General features: G+C 42.2%; 4 protein-coding genes and 1 long non-coding RNA gene across 5 annotated transcripts; 2 read left to right on the top strand and 3 right to left on the bottom strand.

Moving 5' to 3' along the window:
- The first annotated feature begins 320 nt into the window (after positions 1–320).
- On the top strand, positions 321–3,526 carry LOC108660262 (trypsin-1). Its single transcript, XM_089259728.1, has 4 exons — positions 321–1,915; positions 1,974–2,160; positions 2,237–2,908; positions 2,975–3,526. The coding sequence occupies exons 1-4, from the start codon at positions 1,780–1,782 to the stop codon at positions 3,228–3,230; spliced, it is 1,251 nt and encodes a 416-aa protein (XP_089115854.1). The 5' UTR covers positions 321–1,779; the 3' UTR covers positions 3,231–3,526.
- LOC108660260 (scavenger receptor class B member 1) lies at positions 3,352–11,563 on the bottom strand. Its single transcript, XM_018113598.3, has 7 exons — positions 10,911–11,563; positions 5,472–5,563; positions 4,896–5,408; positions 4,675–4,835; positions 4,328–4,608; positions 4,140–4,258; positions 3,352–4,077 (listed from the first exon to the last, which is right to left on the bottom strand). Exons 1-7 carry the CDS (start codon positions 10,945–10,947, stop codon positions 3,640–3,642), a joined length of 1,641 nt encoding a protein of 546 aa, XP_017969087.1. The 5' UTR covers positions 10,948–11,563; the 3' UTR covers positions 3,352–3,639.
- Positions 8,450–9,113, bottom strand: LOC108660265 (uncharacterized). Its single transcript, XR_001926169.3, has 2 exons — positions 8,789–9,113; positions 8,450–8,717 (listed from the first exon to the last, which is right to left on the bottom strand). It is a non-coding gene; the product is annotated as an uncharacterized LOC108660265 (long non-coding RNA).
- Positions 11,564–15,711: 4,148 nt separating the features above from the next.
- Positions 15,712–17,714, top strand: NPF (neuropeptide F). The gene is made up of 3 exons (XM_018113601.3): positions 15,712–15,980; positions 17,102–17,397; positions 17,462–17,714. The coding sequence occupies exons 2-3, from the start codon at positions 17,113–17,115 to the stop codon at positions 17,492–17,494; spliced, it is 318 nt and encodes a 105-aa protein (XP_017969090.1). The 5' UTR covers positions 15,712–15,980; positions 17,102–17,112; the 3' UTR covers positions 17,495–17,714.
- LOC108660263 (ATP synthase mitochondrial F1 complex assembly factor 1) lies at positions 17,596–18,751 on the bottom strand. The gene is made up of 2 exons (XM_018113600.3): positions 18,438–18,751; positions 17,596–18,373 (listed from the first exon to the last, which is right to left on the bottom strand). Exons 1-2 carry the CDS (start codon positions 18,677–18,679, stop codon positions 17,785–17,787), a joined length of 831 nt encoding a protein of 276 aa, XP_017969089.1. The 5' UTR covers positions 18,680–18,751; the 3' UTR covers positions 17,596–17,784.
- Between the last annotated feature and the right edge of the window lie 704 nt (positions 18,752–19,455).

The raw sequence follows: 19,455 nt of genomic DNA on the forward strand, positions 1-19,455 counted from the left end.
GGCGATATAGATTTAGCGAATGGATTACTTAAATGTCGGCAATTAACATGCCTCAGTCTCAGCCTCAGTCTGCTAAATGACCTGCCAAGAATGCCTCTGCTCTGGCCGTACTAGACGTATACGTAACGCTGGCATATTCCACCTGCAGCAGCTCACCTTAGCTAGGCGCATTGACCCATCGCATCAATTATTCACAATCAGCAATATTATTAACCAGAACAATTAGTTAGTCGCATTCGCAGTTCGTGTTCACTTCAACTAGTATGTTTGCAAATGAGCTGGGCTGATTTATGGGAGCGTATAAATTTGCGCTTAATAATATTGTTATTGAATGATAAATTCTTGAGTGCTTTACATATGCTTGCTCACTTGCTTTGTTTATAGTTAGATAACGATTCAATGATATATCGAACACGATCGATAATCCAGATTAAGCGGATGCTAACTAAATCAGCGTTTGATATATTTTGACATCTTTGCAGCACTCGCTGAGGCTGTTCGTGCGGGCAGCCGTTGGTGTCGCTGATAAATAAGATTTGCATGCGATTAAATAAAGCTGACATTAAACGCTTTTCACGGCATTCCTCTAATTATAGTAATAGATCAAATTGTATATAATTGCTGTTGGCGGCTGCCCGCTTAGCATAATTGAAATGCTGAATCGAACGGAAATGCGCGGCTCGATCTCGAATGGTTTCATTGAGCCCGGCTTAAGTCGTTTGCTGGTGAATGATTTGATCTGCTCAAGTTGGCCGAACTTACCCTTTTCTTCAAATCAAAGCGAGCCTCATCAATGTGGAAGTTGTTGTTTGTAGTTGTTGTCTGTTGTTGTTGTTGTTGTTGTTGTTGTCTGTTAGCTGCTCTTTTGCCCGCCTCTCGCGCTGTCTTTTCACTTTCGTTGGCATCGCTTTGTTATTATTATTATTGCTGCTGCCGCTGCTGCTGCCTCTGTTGTTGTTGTTGCTGTTGTTGCTTGCGAGGCATGCAACACTATCCACAGTCAAATGTCGACGCCAACTGCGCAGCATCGCTGTAACCGAAACGGTAAATGTTTGTTGGCAAACCCCAACAGCGCCAGTTGCATTTTGGCGCTCGTCGCAAACGATTCGCATGAGCCGCATTAGCCCAACTACAAAGCTGAACAACGAGCAACGACAACAACAACAACAACATCGAGTCTCCCAAGCAGAGCAAAGCGACGCATGCGCCGCTGTCGAAAACAAAGAGCCGTTCATACACTCCGCCCCAGGCCCCGCAGCAGCATCGACATTATATAACCCTGGGCACGGGCCCCTAGTTTCAAGTTTGAAGTTTGAAGTTTTCAGTTTTCAGTTAGTGCTGGAAATAGAGTTGAACTTTGCTCGATTCTGGTGTTGCGCACATTTTGCGGCCACGCCCACCGCTGGCTAATTAATGCGCCGCGCGTAAAAAGAAAAGTCAAGTTTGGGGCTGGGAAAGATCTCGTAAATTATAATATTTATGGCCTGAAAAGGCCTTTGAGATGCGAACGCGTGTTATTAAATACAAAAATAATCCAAAGTAACCAGAGTTTAGTTCGCCAGCTCATTTGACTGCTGCAAGCGTGAAAGTGAAAAGCAACCGTAACCGTAACAATAGTCGACATCAGCAGCAGCAGCAGCAGCAGCAGCAGGATACCGCTACTGGCATCTGTCATCTGACATCTGCTGGCTCTGGCTCTATCTTTGACTCTGGGTCTGGCTCTGGGTCTCGGTCTAGGTCAGTCATGCGCGCGATCGGCCGCTGGCGAGCAGCGACAACATGATGAAGCTATTGTCACCCCATCATCATCATCATCAGCAGCAGCAACGGCAGCGACAACAACAGCAGCTGGCTCTGGCCTTGCGCTGGCTCTGCCTGCTGCTGCTGGTGCACAACGCCGCACAGTTTGAGACAGGTGAGTGTTGACTCAACGTGTTCGACGAGCTGCGATTAGCATCTTGAGTGCTCCACAGACTGCGGCTGCCAGCCGCGAGGACGCGAGGCACGCATTATTGCTGGCGCCAGCACGCAGGAGGGCCAGTTTCCGTGGCAGGCATCGCTGGAGCTGCTGCATCCCTCGCTGGGCTTCCTGGGCCATTGGTGCGGTGCTGTGCTCATCCATCAGTATTGGATACTCTCTGCTGCCCACTGTGTGCACAAGTAAGTGTGAAGTGCCCCCGATCGAATTGATGAACGTAGCTCACTCTTCTCCTTCTCCTTCTCCTGCTTTCTGCAGCGATCTCTTTAATCTGCCCATTCCGCCACTGTGGACGGTGGTGCTGGGCGAGCACGATCGCAACGTGGAATCGGGCAACGAGCAGCGCATTCCCGTGGAGAAAATTGTGCTGCATCATCACTACCACAACTTCCGGCACGACGTGGTGCTCATGAAGCTCTCCAAGCCGGCGGATCTCTCCCGCACCTCCTACATACGACGCATTTGCTTGCCCTTCATGCTGCGCGAGCGGCCAGTCCAGGAGGCGACAGAGTCAGAATCAGATGATGACATGCTCAGCCAACAGCTCGAGCTGGACGACGTGCCCGAGAAGATCGACAATTTCCTGCGCAGTGCGCAGAGTCGTAGGCGCTACCGCAACGTGACTGCGCCCAGCTCCATCAACATGTCCATGCGCGAGCTGATGAATATGAAGATTCTGAATCGCTTGCGTAATTCGCTGCGGCAGTCGCAGCGCTCCCCGCGCAGCCTCAAGCGCACGCGACGGCGCAACGACAAGCTGATGAAGCTGCAGCTCGAGTCGGAGCAGGAGACGCAGTTCGCCAGGGGCCAGGACCCGGACGAGCTGCCCTTCATGGACTGCGTGGCCACCGGCTGGGGCAAGGCGAACATCAGCGGCGACCTGTCCAGCCAGCTGCTCAAGACACAGGTGCCACTGCATCAGAATCGCAGGTGAGTTGTATATCCCGGTCTGCAATACAGAACTGCCATTACGACCCTCGTACACCCCTGTTGCAGATGCATAGACGCCTACGGTAGCTTTGTGAATATTCACGGCGGACACTTGTGCGCCGGCCAGCTGAACGGAGAGGGCGGCACCTGTGTGGGCGACTCCGGCGGACCGCTGCAGTGCCGGCTGTCGCACGACGGACCCTGGATACTGGCCGGCGTCACCTCGTTCGGTTCGGGTTGTGCCCTGGAGAACTTTCCGGATGTCTATCTGCGCATCTCGTATTACCTAAACTGGATTGAGGACACGATTGCCTCACATTAAGGCCACAGTCCGTCCAGCGCTACTCTCAAATCAAATGTGAAACGATACACGATAGTCGATAGTCGATGGTCGATAGTCGATAGTCGATAGTTGTTAGTTGTTAATTGTTAATCGCTTATCGTTAGTTGTTTACAGTTATCATGCTGCGTATATTTATCGAGTGCAAACTTAGCTGTACATTGCATGCGACTACGAATCTGAATTACCGTTAACCTTAATTTTTACATAAGCATAAAATGTTCCCTAAGTTGTTTCCGTTGAGCAGAATATAATCCACACCAAATCTCCTTATTAGCACTTAGTATCTTAGTATCACAGAGTCTGGACAGAGTCGGATCTCTGTCCGTTGCGGATTGAGGTAATTGTCCCATTTTGTTTTTTTTTTTTTTGTAAATTTTGCGTCACCCTTTCACACCTCAAGCCTGTACGCATCGTCATTGGGCAGTAGCTTCTGTGCCTCCGGCGGAACGCACTCCGGCGAGGCGGCCTTGTGCAGGGACGTGGCCAAGGTGAGGTTGCCCAAAACGTTGATCGACTTCTCGCCAAGCTCCGCCTTGTGCAGACCAGCCGGCGGCGACCAGAAGCACAGCAGAAACGCGGCAATCAGCTGATAGAGCCCGCCCAGCAGGAGGCTCGCCACGATGACGAGCTGCAGTATTGGCAGTGCATACTTCAGCGCATGCGTCAGCAGCTGCAGGCTCACGGGCAGGTTCTCAATGGTGAGATCCACCCAGAGCAGGGGCAGCACTAGATTCTCGAAGGGCTCCATCAAACGATTAAATTTGATATTTCCCACCACCTGGTTGGCCTGCAGGCGCACATGGACGTGCAGGGGTACGCCCAGTTGCTGTAGAGATTGGCTAAGTGAGCTTCGTAGAAAGCAAGGAAAGCGTATTCCTCTGCACTTACCGGCTGCAGCATGACAGTGGATGTAAAGCGCGACTCGTCGGGATTGAGGCCTTCGAAGGCTCTCAGCAAGGTGGGATCGGCATGCATAAAGTGCGGATAGGTAATAGCCAAGGGCATATCTGGAAAGGAGAGAGAGAGAGAGAGAGTTATATATATATTCATAGATTTTAGGGTTCCGGTTCGCTTACTGTAGTAGCAGGGCGAGACATTGCCCACGCCCCGCTTGAGGCACTGGTTGTTCTTGCAGAAGCACGAGGAGTTTGGGCTGTGCAGCTCGCTGTCGAAGATTTTGGGGTCCATGACGTACTCGTAGGCATCGAGGCCCTTGAAGGTCAGCGTGCGATTGAATCTCATGGGCAGAAGCCGGCAGAAGGTACGTCGATACATGTAGAACGTGTCGTGCTCGTTCATGTCGCGTGGAAAGAGCGTCGCATCGTGGCTTCCCCAAATGCGGTTGCAGTGAGTGCCGCTGCAAGAAGAAGAAGAAGAGGCAAGGGATTAACACCAACAGTGGCAGCAGCTGTCAATGACTTACTTGGTGGCCTCATCGTACTCCCAGCGCTTGAATCCGCGCTCGTAGTTGACGCTGTTCAGGGAGTAGGCGCGCGGTGCGCCGGGCAGCTTGACTCCGTGCCTGTCCTTGGGCTCCACCAAATGCATATTGACCACGTTGCTCTCGTTGCCCTCGCGGAACAGCTGGACGTTAAATGAAGCAGAGATTTAGCTGAATATAACAGAAACTAGCTATGGGCTCACCTTCTCCATGATGCCGAAGCTGGAGAAGTCAATCAGGCTGGGCACAAACTTGGAGGCCAGGTGCACCAGGTGATCCTCGTAGCCCCACATGTAGTCGTGAACGGTGACCTCCAGCATGGGCTGTGCGTTGAGTCGCTTGGCCAGCGCACTTAGCCCGAGGGCTGCGAACATGGAGAGGCTGGCCGCCTGCGTGCTGACGCCCATGTAGGGTATATTGGGCGCCCGGATGCGGTCGACTTTCGGATCGCCCACCGAACGCTCCGGCACGAAAATGTATTCACGCCGTGGCGTGTAGGTGATGGTGTTATTGTGATAGTTCAAGGTTACGTTGTGGTTGGAGAGGACCTCCTGGTAGACGTAGGGCCCCACCTCCTCCACCTTCAGCTTGGCATCGGTGCCATCTATGAACGCATCCACGTTCGTGTAGTTGAACATGTAGACCGTGATGTAGACGTCCAACGGTGGAAAGAGCCACAGCTTGTAGAGCAGTGTGCTGGGGCCCAAGCTGATTTGCTAACCGAGGGAAGATCAGTTAGAATGCGGTGAGGATAAAGAGCGCCTTGTTGCAGTGCTTACCCAATCCCCGATCAGTTTGCTGGGGTTTGTCATAAAGATGGCCGCTCCAAAGAAAATCAGCGTCATGCCGATTGCAGCGCAACGCAAAAGCTCTGCGAAATAAATTAGAGTACGAGGTGAGTTATGCAATTAGCTCAATTCCAGTAGCAGTCGCAGTCGCAGTAGCAATCGCAATCGCAATCGCAGTCGCAATCGCAGTCGCATTGCGCGTGTTGCAAGCAGTCGAAGTTCAACAAGTTTGCTAAATCGCTGACAGATTGCGGATCGCGTGCGACTGCCTGGCATGCGAATGACCTTCGCGATTCTTTATTGCTGTCGACCGCAGTGCGGTGCAAAGATCTGCGACCTACCTCAATGGCAGGAGCAGGAATCGCCACTGGGCCAAAAGCAAAAAACCAAAAAAATAAAAATAAAATATATAAAAGCGTAAGTAAAACAAACAAAATTGAAAACAATAGGCTGTCTCCGAGCAGACACAATGGAGTTCAATAAACGATCAACGGCACTGGGCCAACAATTCACGAGCTTCCCGAATCATAAACATGTTACGTCACTGCCCTTGCCCAGAGCCCCTCACAGTGCCAAGTCCGGTTTAGGTTCTTTTCCTGGGCTGTCTGACTGTCTGACTGTGAGAGCTGCGTATTCTGAGCTGACCTCGCCTGGCAGTTGCAACAGGGCACTTGATAAGAATTGTGCATACATACATACGTACATACACATGGATGCATATTAAATTTAAACCACTTAAATTAGTGAAAAGTAAAAATAATAAGCACTCGCCGCATGCGAGCATTCTTAAGGCTTAATTATATATTGAAAACTTGTTTTCGTCTCAGTTTGGAAATACACACACTATACAAGATGCTCACCTTCCGCCGTGACTGTTATCATTGAGGCTGTGTCGGTTTAATAGCGGATGTGCTCTGATCTTCAACTGATTACAAACCTGACCGATTTTGAAGATCATGGCCGAGCAAGCCCCACCTGCGACGCGAGTCATAAATCAAGCGCCGCCCATTTGTCCCAGAAATCTTTTAGCGAAATCCCACGCAATTCGCTAAGACAAGCAATAAATGGCATAGCCGCAAGTACTTGACAATTCGATATAAAACAAACATTAAAATATCTCATTGCAAGAACCCGCTCAGATCAATGAACCAAGCTCAGCTAGCTCAGCCAGCCCCCCCAGCTACGAGCTTAGCTCAGATCTGACAAAACACCATAAATTCATTAATAGTTTTGTCGCATTTTTTCTCTCTTTCTATATCTGTTTTCTGCTTCTGCTTCGGTTTCGGTTTCGGCTTTAAGTCAGCTTTGTCACGCCATTAGCGCAAATAAGTTCAAGATTTCAAAATCAAAACAAAAACGCAAAACGGCCATCCATGATAACAAATGCCAGCCTATATATGTACGTACGTATGGCTGTCTGTAGATATGCCCGAGTGTGTATCCTTCCCTTGAATCGCATAGCTGCATTAACACACACCTGGCCAAAAGCGTTGGCCAGCCAGACGGCGATAGAAGACAAGCCATAAATTAGGCGCCAAACAAAGCGTTCAAATTATTCTGCTGCAACCAATCTCTCATGGGAAAGACAACAAGAAAATATCAACCAAACATACATACACTTCGATCGGCATGCGACAGCGGACGCTGTGGCAAATTATGCAACTGCATTGCCAAAGTTGCGAACGCTACTGAAGCCCATAAGCTAAAAAGCCAAAAAGACGCCGTCCGAGTGAGCGTGAGTGAGCGGCGTTTGTCTACGGCGACAGCTGATTGGAGCTGAGCTCTGAACCCGTTTTAGTGTTTGGGGCGCAAAGCATGAGCAACAGCCGCAACCGAAGCAGCAGCAGAGGCGGCTAGTCGATATGCAAGCTACAGATACATTTGTATCTCACAATTATGAGGTTGTTCGGCTGACGGCTCTCTGCAGCGGTTTGAAGTTCAAGTTCGCTGCAATTTGGCATACCATTCAGATTGAACAACAACAGCATCAAAAAAACAGGTGCTCACTGTCTGCGATGTTTTGATCTCTCAGCCGCGAGCAATGACGCGACGCTGCTGACCCACTAAAAGTCAAGAATGAATTGTTTTTGTATCTATGAAACAATCTATACGTGAATAATTCCAAACACCTTCGAAAATGACTTTGTCCGCATGTCTCTGTCTATGTGTTAGTGTGTGTGTGTGTGTGTGTCACTTCCGTCAAATGACAATAAATTAGACATGTATGTGTATTAGCCAACATCTACAAGACTCGTGCTCGTGCCTACGTCTGTAACTACAAGATACGCTCGCACAGCATTTGAAGTTGTTTGGACGCCGTTTGTTTGCCGGTTTGTTGATCGCTGTTTGTCTAATGAATAATCATAGCATATAGTCGACTGTTAATCATCGCCTAAAAACTGAGAGCGAGCAGTGTAAATGGGGAGGAAAAAAAAAACCCTTAAATAGTCACGCCACGTCAGCAATTAGATAATTAGACAGCGTGACAATAAGGAAATGCAAACAGGCTCTCGCTCTCCTACGTCAGAATCAGGCCGCAGTCGCCCAGGGAGAAGCGCCCCATTGAGCGGCAACCCAGTGAACAGTTCCGATCGGCAACTGGCTTTGAAATGGATAGCTTTTGTATATTGTAGATATTGTATATTTTTTTTCTGTATTTTCTATCTATTGTTGATTTTGGCTTTACAAATCTGTCGTTATTTACATTGTTTAGCACACGTTAAGTTGTGCATTATATGTAGCTATTTTCTAAGAGTGACGATTCTAAAAATCGCTAAGGAATTCAGCAAATATTATACTTTGCCAAATATTCTGGCTGGGAACAATATGGCACCCATTGACACTTCAGAGGAAAGCAAAAGTTATTCTGCCGGAAAACATGTTTTCACACATCTCGAGACTCAAGTCAATTGGGTGACTCAATTGGCAAAGAGTTTGCCTCTTAACAAGTGTGTGTGTGTGTGCGTGTGTCTGTTTTTTTCCCAATTTATATCTGTATCTTTGGCCCAATCTCACCCAATTCATCTTTGAGGCCAATGCTGGACATTGCTTAAGGTTCGCCTTCAATTTCAAAGCGTTTCGTTTCGCTTGTTCGAAGCGTCATCAAATCCGGACTTCATGGTAAGGTAGTACGTGACGTTACAGTCTGAGTCGCGTCAGCTTCAGACCTTAATTTATGCAAGCTTAATTACAATTGAGTTCCGTTAATACACGTACATCTGTGTTAGTGAGTCTAAACTTTGGAATTAGTTTATTTTCAATGACTTTGTCAAAACGATCTTATGATAACTATGACAGCAATTACTAACGAATTAAGGCAAGTACAGTCGCAGATCAATTGGGCCTGGCCATTGCCCGCTTTTCTCAATAACAATTTATGTAAATTATTTGCTTGGCATTTGTATTTTTTACTTTAATTCGCTTACTAAAGCAACTTAAACAAATACAATTTGCACATTTTGTACGACATTCAAAACTATTTCAATGCTTTTTTATGTATGACAATAAATCCAATTATACATAGTATAGCTTATTTTTATTTGCTCCAAGTTAAACCGCATAGCAGAAAAATTAACAAAATGAGCGAAACATAAAAACATCACAATAGATGAATTTATAATAAAAAAATATTAGTAAAAATTCTTTATGTCTGACTTTGATTTAAATATTTATATATACATTTTTTCACACTGATTTTTTTTTTATAAAATATTTCTAATTTTTTTTATATACATAAAAACATGTTTTTATTTGTTTTATGGTTTGTTAAAAAAAACACATATGCTGCCAGTGTAGTTAAAAAAATTACCTAATACCAATTATTAAGGAATAAACGTTCAAGTAATAATTATTTTCACTCTCTGGGCTAAATTTACATTTTTTTAGTTGCATCCCCAATATTATGTCAGACTCTCAAAGCTGGGCAAATGTCTAGCGCTTTGTTTACATTTGACTAGTGTGAGAATTTCCCGAAGATCTACATATTATTAATTGGTTGACTTATAAGCTTAAAATAATTATTTATCATGCGATATCGAGTGCTGTGAGTGTTAATATCAAATAACAATGTATTAATATGTGCTTTTTACCGAGTACTCGTGAAATCTGAAGCCAAGCGTACTAAACTAATTATCTGGGCTTACAGGTTATTAATTTGTATTCGTTTTCTAAACGTAATGCATCCTAGTACAGTAAAGAATTTATTGATGTGTGAAGTAACGGAAATAAAAAATGAAATTAATCAGCTTAATCAGCCTGATAGATTAGACTGCTAGATTAGTCTTTAGCTCTCTATTTATAGCTTAAACAAGAAGTCTAAAATATCATTGTTGACAGTTCTAGTTAAGGTTACCAACGAGTAGAGTGGAGAATCATATAAGACATTCACTCAGATCTCCTTAGAACTATATACTAGAGGCATCATGCTGAGCTCGCGTGTGACACTTGTGGAGATCTAAGTATTGCATTCATAAAACATGAATTAGCTGAGCAAAAAACAAACAATACAATAGACACTGTATATATAATATATGACTTATAACTATGTACCCAACTTAACTGGCAAGGTATTTGTCGGCTATTTTAGCCGAACCCGCCTTTAGCTCTATGACCTTACAGCCCAGCTCTTGACAGTTGCGCAAATCTGAGTCAGTCAATATGACTGTATTCAAGTTGTATCACTAAAAGACAAAATATTGTTGCTCTAGCTCTTCAGCAAGATTTCATAAAACTTGAAATCGCAGAGATTGAAATATTTCAAATGCAATTATATTTCAATTAACAGTTAAGTAGAATGTTATTTTATTTAGATTTTGTAAACAAAACAGATAAATCAATTATTCTCAATTAGCTCAAGTTAAAGCAAAAATATATTAATTTACCATAAATTATTGAAACCTGATCGATTAATTTATTATGCAATTATTTCTATTAACTATGCTATCATTTTTTTCCCGTTTAAGATAAGATATTTTTCAGACTAAATAAGCTCTTGATTAGAAGAGAAGGTAATGCGATTTTCCAACATGCAAATCTGAGAGTCGAATCAACATCAATTTCGTGTTAACAAATTGAAATGGCTAAATGGCTAAATGGCCTTACAGCTTCTAAGCCATGAGTGTGCTGCAGCAGAGCCGCAAATATGCTGTCGGGCCAAGTAAGTCTTGCATACTTTTGACGTGATTTGCATGCAGGCAACCGTCAAGCTTTCGACATACTCCCAAATCCTGCTTAATTACATTGAAAGAGCTAGGTTGCAAAATGCATTCGGCAACCAGTTTTGCGAGTGCTAAAGATTTTTATGTTTCTCGGCGAGCTGATCGGGAGTTAGCCTTTACCTGAACTCTTTTATGGGCGCTTTTTGGACGTGATGAAGGTGGCAAAGAAACGGTATAACTTAATTAAGATCAGACCTCAATTTAATTTACTCACTTGCATTGCGCTGGGTTTTGTTTGTGAACAGTTTCATTTTTTGTTGAGAGCCGCTTTTATGGTCTCAGCGCGATTTTCGCAACGATCTCAGCTATTTGAAGTCGTGTGTGGCAATCAATTAACAGATATTTATATTTGCCTGTTTTATGATGAAAATCAATTACAGCCGCAGTTCATGAATATACATATACATATATATCTGTGTGTGTATATAGAAAAGGAATATCCACATATATCGACTATAATGCAGGCAAACAAAACGATTTACAACAACAAGTTCAAAGTATATGAGCTCTGATTAATTTGCATCGATCGTTTGGCGGGTAATTGGAGTTAATAATTCATGCATATATTTTTATTGTTTATAAATATGTTTCTATTTGTATTGGTATTATTCACGTTTCTATTGGATTAATGCACAGAACATTTCGAGGAATTTAACTAATTATTTTGTATTTGAGTTGTTGCACTTGTCGATCAATTTATTTTATTTTATTTTATTTATTTAATTTAGTTGTTGTTAGTATATTGAAATCGACTGACACGCACTTCCTATTCTCACGATATTTGACAACTTAATGCGCTGAGCTGAACGGCAGTGAGTACCTTTATATGGACTCTTGGGCCGGGCAGCTGAGCTCCGACTGAGACGCTAACAGCGACCCAGCTCAGACTCAGATCGAAACGTAGACTCAGCTGCGATCAAGCATCTAGCGTCAAAGCGCGAAAATCTTTTCATGAACCGGTCCACTTTCAAGCCTCGGCTGACGACGGCGGCGACGGCGGCGACGGTGCTGTCGACGTCAACGTCGAAGCCGATGTCGATGCCGATGTCGATGCCGATGCCGATGCCGACGCTTGCGATCCCTGGGTGTCAGCAACAACACAAGCATAACTGGCAACGTTTAATATACGCCAAGTACTTGCAACTAAGTAGTTTGTTTCAAATAATCCCCGAGTGCTATTTGCTCCAAAGTTTCCAGAACGATGAGTTAATCGACACTGGGGACGACTATATGGCTCGTCGGGGGTTACTAAAGTTCGTTAATACTTTTAATTGTTGTTGCTGTTGCTGATGTTGTTGCTGTTACTATATAATAACGATTGTGCTTGTGGTGCGCCATTTTAAAGATCACTTAACGTTGCTTTACATTTAATAACACAAATGACTCTATTTAATCCCTAATAAGCACGCACACGTGCTCCGTCCCCAGAGGAAATGTTTATTCATGAGGCGCTCGCATTTAGAGCCAATTTCTGACAGCGCACAGCAGCCTCTAGATCAGCTAGTTAATAGTCAATAACTATTAAGTAGCAATGCGGATAATGATCGCTCGATCTGATCGATTTAGATCGTGTCTATTGGGCCCAGTCACGTTTTCGCCGCAACCGCCAGCACTCGACGGACGGTTCTAAAAGCATCTGTCCATTAGATCCTATGTTTATTATTGTCTCGACTTAGAAGAGGGCGGTCCATTAGGCCTTAAGCGACCCGCGCTTCAGCTGAACTCAAACTCAACTGTTGTTTCACGTCAAGATCGCATGTCTCTAATTTCAAAACATCTACTTAATTATTATTGCGTACATTAGCGCGTAACTTAAATTCGCTTTGCTTAGTATTATTTTATTTTCTTGTCTTGTTCTCTGACTTTTTATTACAATTGTCTTGTGTTCTGGCGTTAAATGTCGACTGGAATATTTTTGGAGCTCAGATTCTCGAGAAATTTCGCTCGGGCTAAGTGTACGGCCAATGGGTTCCACTAAATAGTAGTTGTCATGCCTAAAAACCGTTTATTATTGTTTATAGCGATTACCCCATAATTATTGCATATTAACAACGCCATAAAATACGAAAGTGCTTAAAAAAGCTCAGTCCAGCCAAAAGACTCTTCACAGCACGCGTTGAGCTTTGAGCTTGGGGCCCAGGATATGTGTGCTTTGTTGCCATACTTGTATAGGAGAAAGCTCAACGCCATTAGAGCTTTTACGCGTGAACAGATTATTAAGCTTTCTCCACACAAATACACATACATTCACATAAATCGACAGCATGCCCAATCCTTTTATATCTTAACACAGAAAGGCATTAAGCAAAAACAATTCTGGAAAAGAAAAATTATTTTCGCTTTTATTGAATTTAAATTTGAGAAGATATGGAAAAGTTTCTAGAAAAATTTCTAATAATTTTTGTGTGTTTATTTTTAGATTTAAATAATATTTTCCCCTCTTTATTTGCATATATTAACAGCTCGTAAACCTTTGAAAATTTAATTACTGAGCTAAAGACTAAAGTCTTATCTTTTCGCAAATTTAACGCTGCAAGGTCAAATGGAAATGATGTCAAATGCTTTAAATATATATATAGAGGAATATATATCATAAGACATGTGAGAGTACTCTATTTGGGGGTACTCTAAGTCTCGGCTATACCTTGAACATTGCCCGAACGGATGTTTCAGAAAACTGTTTTGTTTCTATCAAATGGAAAGTTCTTAGCACTATAAACTCTTTTAAATATACAGTATACAAATGATGAGTAAATTAATATATAATCGACTCTTTATTTTTGTTAGGGAATATACTTATCTATACGGAATCAGCCATGGCAGCTGCTGCCTGTGCTGTATATTTGTGGCTTTTATCTTCATATGAGCTGACAAGTATTGTCAATACTTTTTATTATACTTACCGTATTTCACATTTTTCGGCAAAAATAGCTAGCTGGAAAACTAGTTGTAAATTCTATTTAAGTGAGTTTAATAGTTTTCAAGCAATCGGCAACAATGTATTCGCAGTGAGCTTTTAATTATCCCCTAAGCTTTTCACAGCATCAATTAAATAAATTATAGAACAAACAAGGAATTTTTATTCAAATTTAATATATTTAAATTGTAAAACTCTGACCTTAATTGATAATTGATTTATGAGAACTTAGAATAGTATTTTTTTTTTCTCTGTTTAATAATATATTGCCTGAGTGCAGTGCTGTAGCTTTAATCAAATTTTCAACAGGTAATATACGTAATTTGTTTCTGCTATACAATAAAAATATGTATGCGAAGAGATCGAGCTGGAAGAGATCAAGTTTTGTTCGCTGTGAAAATTGTATATGCAATTAAATGAATCTAATGATATAGGATGATAGCCCTACGTGTCATAAGTCCATACGTCATATTCCAATAACTGTTTCTTCAAATTATAAGAGAACATGCACAATTTTCAGGTTGGCGAACACGCGATGCGTGCGCTTGCTTCTTGCTTTTAGGGAAGCCCCATTTGCATACTACTTAAATTTATAACTGTATTCGGTTGCTGGATGTACTTGGAAATCAAATTGAGGGACATGAAATCGTCTACTAAAATTGAGCTACAAAAAACGTCAACGCATGTGACCCTATTAAGCACATGCGCCAACATTTTAACACATGCCAGGTGAGAAAGTTGAAAAGTCAGTCAGTAAGAGTCAGATGGAGCTGCCAGCAGAGCTGGCGTCTCAACTCCCTCAATGCAATGAGGCGCATGCAAGGTGTTGCAAGAGCCGCATCCTTGAACTGAATAAACTTGCAGCAAGCGAACGGGAAGCACTCAGAGCATGGAATTTCCAATTCCCCTGCGATGACAACAAACAACTAGTCAATACAAACAGTAGAAATGGAACTACGAGCATTGAGTCAATGTGTTGTGGAGTGGACAATGTACTGTTAGCTTTAATTGTGATATTAAGCCTCGCCTAATGGCTTAGGGGCAGCAATTAGATGGGATATGCTTACAAGGTGGAAGCTGAACTCGAGTTGAGTTCAATCACAGAACACTTCAACAGCTCAAACTAATAACATAGGAAAGTTTCTTCCTAAACTCGTTGAGCTGCAGTAAAACTCTAAGCCGAATAATAAGGAACAGAGCAGTCTACCAATTAAATTTAAATATAATACGCAGTCGGTTGTCTCTAATGAATATTTACCCTGCTTAATTGCACTCGTTGCTGTCATATACATATATCACAAACATCACACAGATATGTATGCATGTGTATAGCTGCAATAAGAGCATAAAAAAACTAACTGAACTAACTTAATAGGTGTTCTATGTATGCTACCTGTCAATTAGCCAGGTCACTCAAGTTAATGCGAAAATAAAAACACTATAAATGGGGGGAGGGGGAAGTACAAATTAATAGAGATATGCCGATTGTGCACCGCGGCGTATACGTAATACAAGTACATACGTAATAGATCACTCGACGTTACGTATGCGCAGCTAACCAGAAGTCGGGCATCGGCAAATGGTATTACCTATTCGGTTAGCAAATCAAATGACCCCAAATTAAATCAATGGCTTTGGTGTGCCCTTTTGATAATATTATTATAAATATATCAAGTATAGATAAATGTAACTCGTTTGCCCGTTACGGCGTCACTAAAGTGACGCCCCTAAACCCTGGCTGCAATTAAATAATAATCAAATAATTCAAATTAATGATGGAGAGCATTTGCATATCGGCCGGGCGCACTCAGGTGGGCGGACGTGGGGGCTGCCAGCAGGCAGTAATCCTTCGCCATGCTGATTCCCATTAATATCATTCAGCATTTCGCGATATCTCGTTAGCCAACTGTCAGCATTTGTTAGCTAGCATTGACGTTGTTTTCAGCTCCAGCTGCTCCAAAAAGTTTCGCCAACATAATTAGGTTGCATATGAAAATATTTTTGAGGCTTCCTCTCTGCCGGTAGCTGCCTCTGGCTCCGGCTGCAAAACATCCTGCGGCCACATCTAGGTCATGGTGCGTGCGACTATATAAATGCCTGTTGCTGTACGCGTTCGTTTATCATTTACCTTCGGTCGTTGGATCCATCCACTGCCTGTTGAGCACACCCATTATTTCCAATCAACAACCCATCGCTGGCCAATCTCCTTAGTGGCCTGTTGCGCTGCAATCTCGTCTATCATTCATAATTTTGACCTCGCCTCGTCAGGTACTCGTTGCGGCAGAGGCAGCGACAGCGGCAGCAACAGTTTGTGCAACATTGCAAGTGTCGTACGTCCATCTGCTACTTGTGAATACTCATTTAAAGGTAAGTCAAAAGCAAGATAAGGGAATCCGATATTTCTCTCATTTTCCATTGTGTGATAAAGTGAAAAAAGATTTCGATTATGTTGGTGTTTAATATGACATAGTTGAGCTCAAAGTTTTTAGTGAATTTTTAAAGATTAATACACATATTCACATAGTTTTTAGTTCTTTGGGTGCTTCTTCTTTATTATTTTTTTTAGATTTGTAAATATTCTTCATAAAACTATTTCTATAATTTTATTATTAGTACATTATTTCTAAATAATCTTTCCATTTGAATAATATTTAGTTAATTTTAAAATGCGAATTTGAGAAAAATTGTTTAATTTCGTTTATTTTTTATTATATAAAATAATTGATTACTTGAAAATATATATATTTTTTTAATTTCCTTATACTGCATGTGCGAAAAAGTTTTTTTTATTCATTTTTTTTTTTTTTAATTTATTAAATAAAAAAAGGATTGCATCCTTTCATTTTCTTGAGCTTCAGTTTTTCATCACATAATTTAATATACTAAAAAATTCACTTTTATTTATTTTTGAAATAATAATGAGGAAGGGCAACTGCTCCTCGAAAACAATAAATTTAGTCAATCAGTCAATCAGTAGTAGCTCTCTCTTTGGGGTAATTAATGATTTACGTCAGATGAATTTTATTGCAGTTATGCCAATGCGATCCGGTGGCTTGTGAACTTCACAAACAAAGCGATAATTGCACAGAATTTGCAAATTGGCCAGATAGTTCAGTACACGCTACTGGTATTAGCCGTGGCCCTAGCCGGGCCGGCCTGTAAATGGGCTTCTAATTAGACAGTATGGGGGCAATCGGGTTCAGTTCAATATGAGATAACAAATGTATAAGAGTGCAACTGATATTTAGTTATGCAAATCACAAGTATAACAACCAGTAATTCTGCTTAATGCCCCGAGCTAATCTTGGCTAATACTAATGCAATTTTATGGCGAGCTACATACATATATAGTGTGCTATTCCAATTTCCTATTATAGGTAATTTTCAATCCGATTTCGTTTAATCCCAGTAATTAGCCACTCTCTCTCTTTCTCACTCTCTCTCTCTCTCTCTCTCTCTCCGTCTCTCTATTTCTGTTGCACGTGCAGCTAATCGCATCATGTCGTATTCAATGCGCTGCACATTGGTCTTCTGCGTGGCATTCGCTCTGTTTGCCGCCGGCTGCATTGTGGAGGCCTCCAAGACTCGACCACCGCGCAACAATGAAATCAACACCATGGCAGATGCGCTCAAGTATCTGCAGGATCTCGATGTCTACTATGGCGACCGGGCCCGTGTGAGGTTTGGCAAGCGCGGCTCGCTCATGCAGGCCATTCGCAATCGAATGCTTTTAAACGGAATTAATACTGAACCATTCAATGACAACAACAATGGCGGAGAATTGGTAAGTGTATATCCGGAATATCCATAAAGAATCTGTTCAACTCACAGCTATATCACCCTGGCAGATCCATGACGTTGGCCAGGAGGAAATGTTCTAATTATGATGCGTTGAGAGCGGGAGGGAGAGAGAACTAATTTGAAGCTCTATTGCAACTGTTTCAAATCAATAGCTTAAACAATTACCAAAACCTTAAATATGAATGTTAATTACAATTAAATGTTCATTGCAAAATATGCATAATTAACTGTTATCTATAAATGTTTGCTTAATGAAATGAAATTAAAGCCAAAGGCAGGCACAAATCGGAGCCTAATCAATTTTACTTGTTTTGTTTGCGTTTTACAATTATTTTTTTATTTCACTAGGTTTTAGTTAATGATCAATTGCTTAGCCCAGTTGAATGTTTTCAACTTCCTTGATGAGATCCATGTGCTTGAACTCATCCGGACGCTTGGTGAACGTCTCCAGCAGCTTGAGTTTGCTCTCGTCGGTCTTATAGTAAAACATTTGCAGCTCATTTGCCAGGCACTGCGCCTCCTGAGCGGTCAGCACCTTCGTGTCGTACTCTCCTCGCATCAGTATAATGCCCTTGTCCTGCATCTCGGTGTAGTGCACCAGGGTGAGGCACTCGGGAGCATTCTCTTGGTGCACCTGGTAGGCCAGCAGGGGCGTAAAGTGCACCGAATTGGCAGCGAACTGCAACATGATGAATTCGAAGCCCTCGCTGCGCGGCAATGGCAGCAGGAAGATTGGATGCTCCTTGGCGCGCTCAGTCAATGTCTGATACTGACTGGTAGTCAATGTGGCAGCCAGCACGTCCTTGGTTTTGTGGTACTCGATCCAAATTTGCGATATCTCTTCGGCAGTCTTATCAGCGATTAGCTCCATCTTCATGATATCAGTTAGCTTCTTGTGGGGAATTTCGGCCGACTCTTTAGGAAGCTTCTGCTTGGGATTCAAAAGCTCCGAGTAGGATCTGAAAAGATGGACATGTTACATGTTATATATGTACATAGGTACCATTGAAGAACTTCACTTGCCTGGCCTGAATTTTTCCCTCTTTAATGGGATTAACAACGCGCTCAATCCTATCCAAGAATTCCTCTGCCGAAGTTTGTTGTGCCTTGGCAATCTTATCAGCATACTTGGAGTAATAGGGATTTTTCTCTTTCAATTGCTCAATTGCCTCCTTGGCACGTTGTGAAGAGGTCATGGTCAAGCTGCGTGTAAATAATTGCGGATTTTTTGGCAAAACACGTAAAACTTTACGAGCGCATTCCATGCCGAACCGAATTAAATCGTGAGGTTACACAACACAGCACAGCTGACAAACAGCTGAGTTTCATTTCAGTGCTGAAAAGTGTCAATAAGATATCAAAACACTTTTCACCCAGCAGTGGAGCACAGGGTGAGCTCTTATTATTTATTATATTCAATACTTAAATTTTTACTTTAATCTTTAAGGGAACTTAATTTTAGATTTTCATTAATGCGCTGCCTCTTGATAGTATCGTAATATAGTCATAATATATTTGCAGTATTTTTTCTAAGCGATTACTTCAATTATATGGTCACCCTTAACTTTAGTCTGTTAACTATTAAACCGTTCTGGAAACTCAATAAATGATACAAGTGAAATATGTAAAACAATGGTTGTATATATAAATTTAAAAGATAATAATGTGTGTTTAATTAGCAGTTACGAGAAAAGATCGAAGATGCTTTTGGTGCCAGAACCCTACCTTCCATTGAAACGCATGTTATCTGTTTGTTTTCACCATGAAAGCTATCAATTGGCCTATTAATCCTAGCCTCTATGGATTCAGTGTCCTCCTGGGAATAGAACCGTTAACCGTTAACCGAATAAGTACCGCAACAAAACATTTAAAATATAATTATGTACAAATAATTATATGATGCATATGTAGCTAATATATATATATATTGTGTATGTAATTATAAGATAAAATACAAGACATTTTAAATAAATTAATAACTGCATAATAACGTAATTTAAAGTTACCGATTACTGTGTCAGTTAATATTCAAAACGATTAA

This window comes from Drosophila navojoa, chromosome 2, assembly GCF_054131105.1.
Source record: "Drosophila navojoa isolate 15081-1374.11 chromosome 2, UAZ_NAV_1.0, whole genome shotgun sequence".
In the NCBI taxonomy this organism is placed as follows: domain Eukaryota; kingdom Metazoa; phylum Arthropoda; class Insecta; order Diptera; family Drosophilidae; genus Drosophila; species Drosophila navojoa.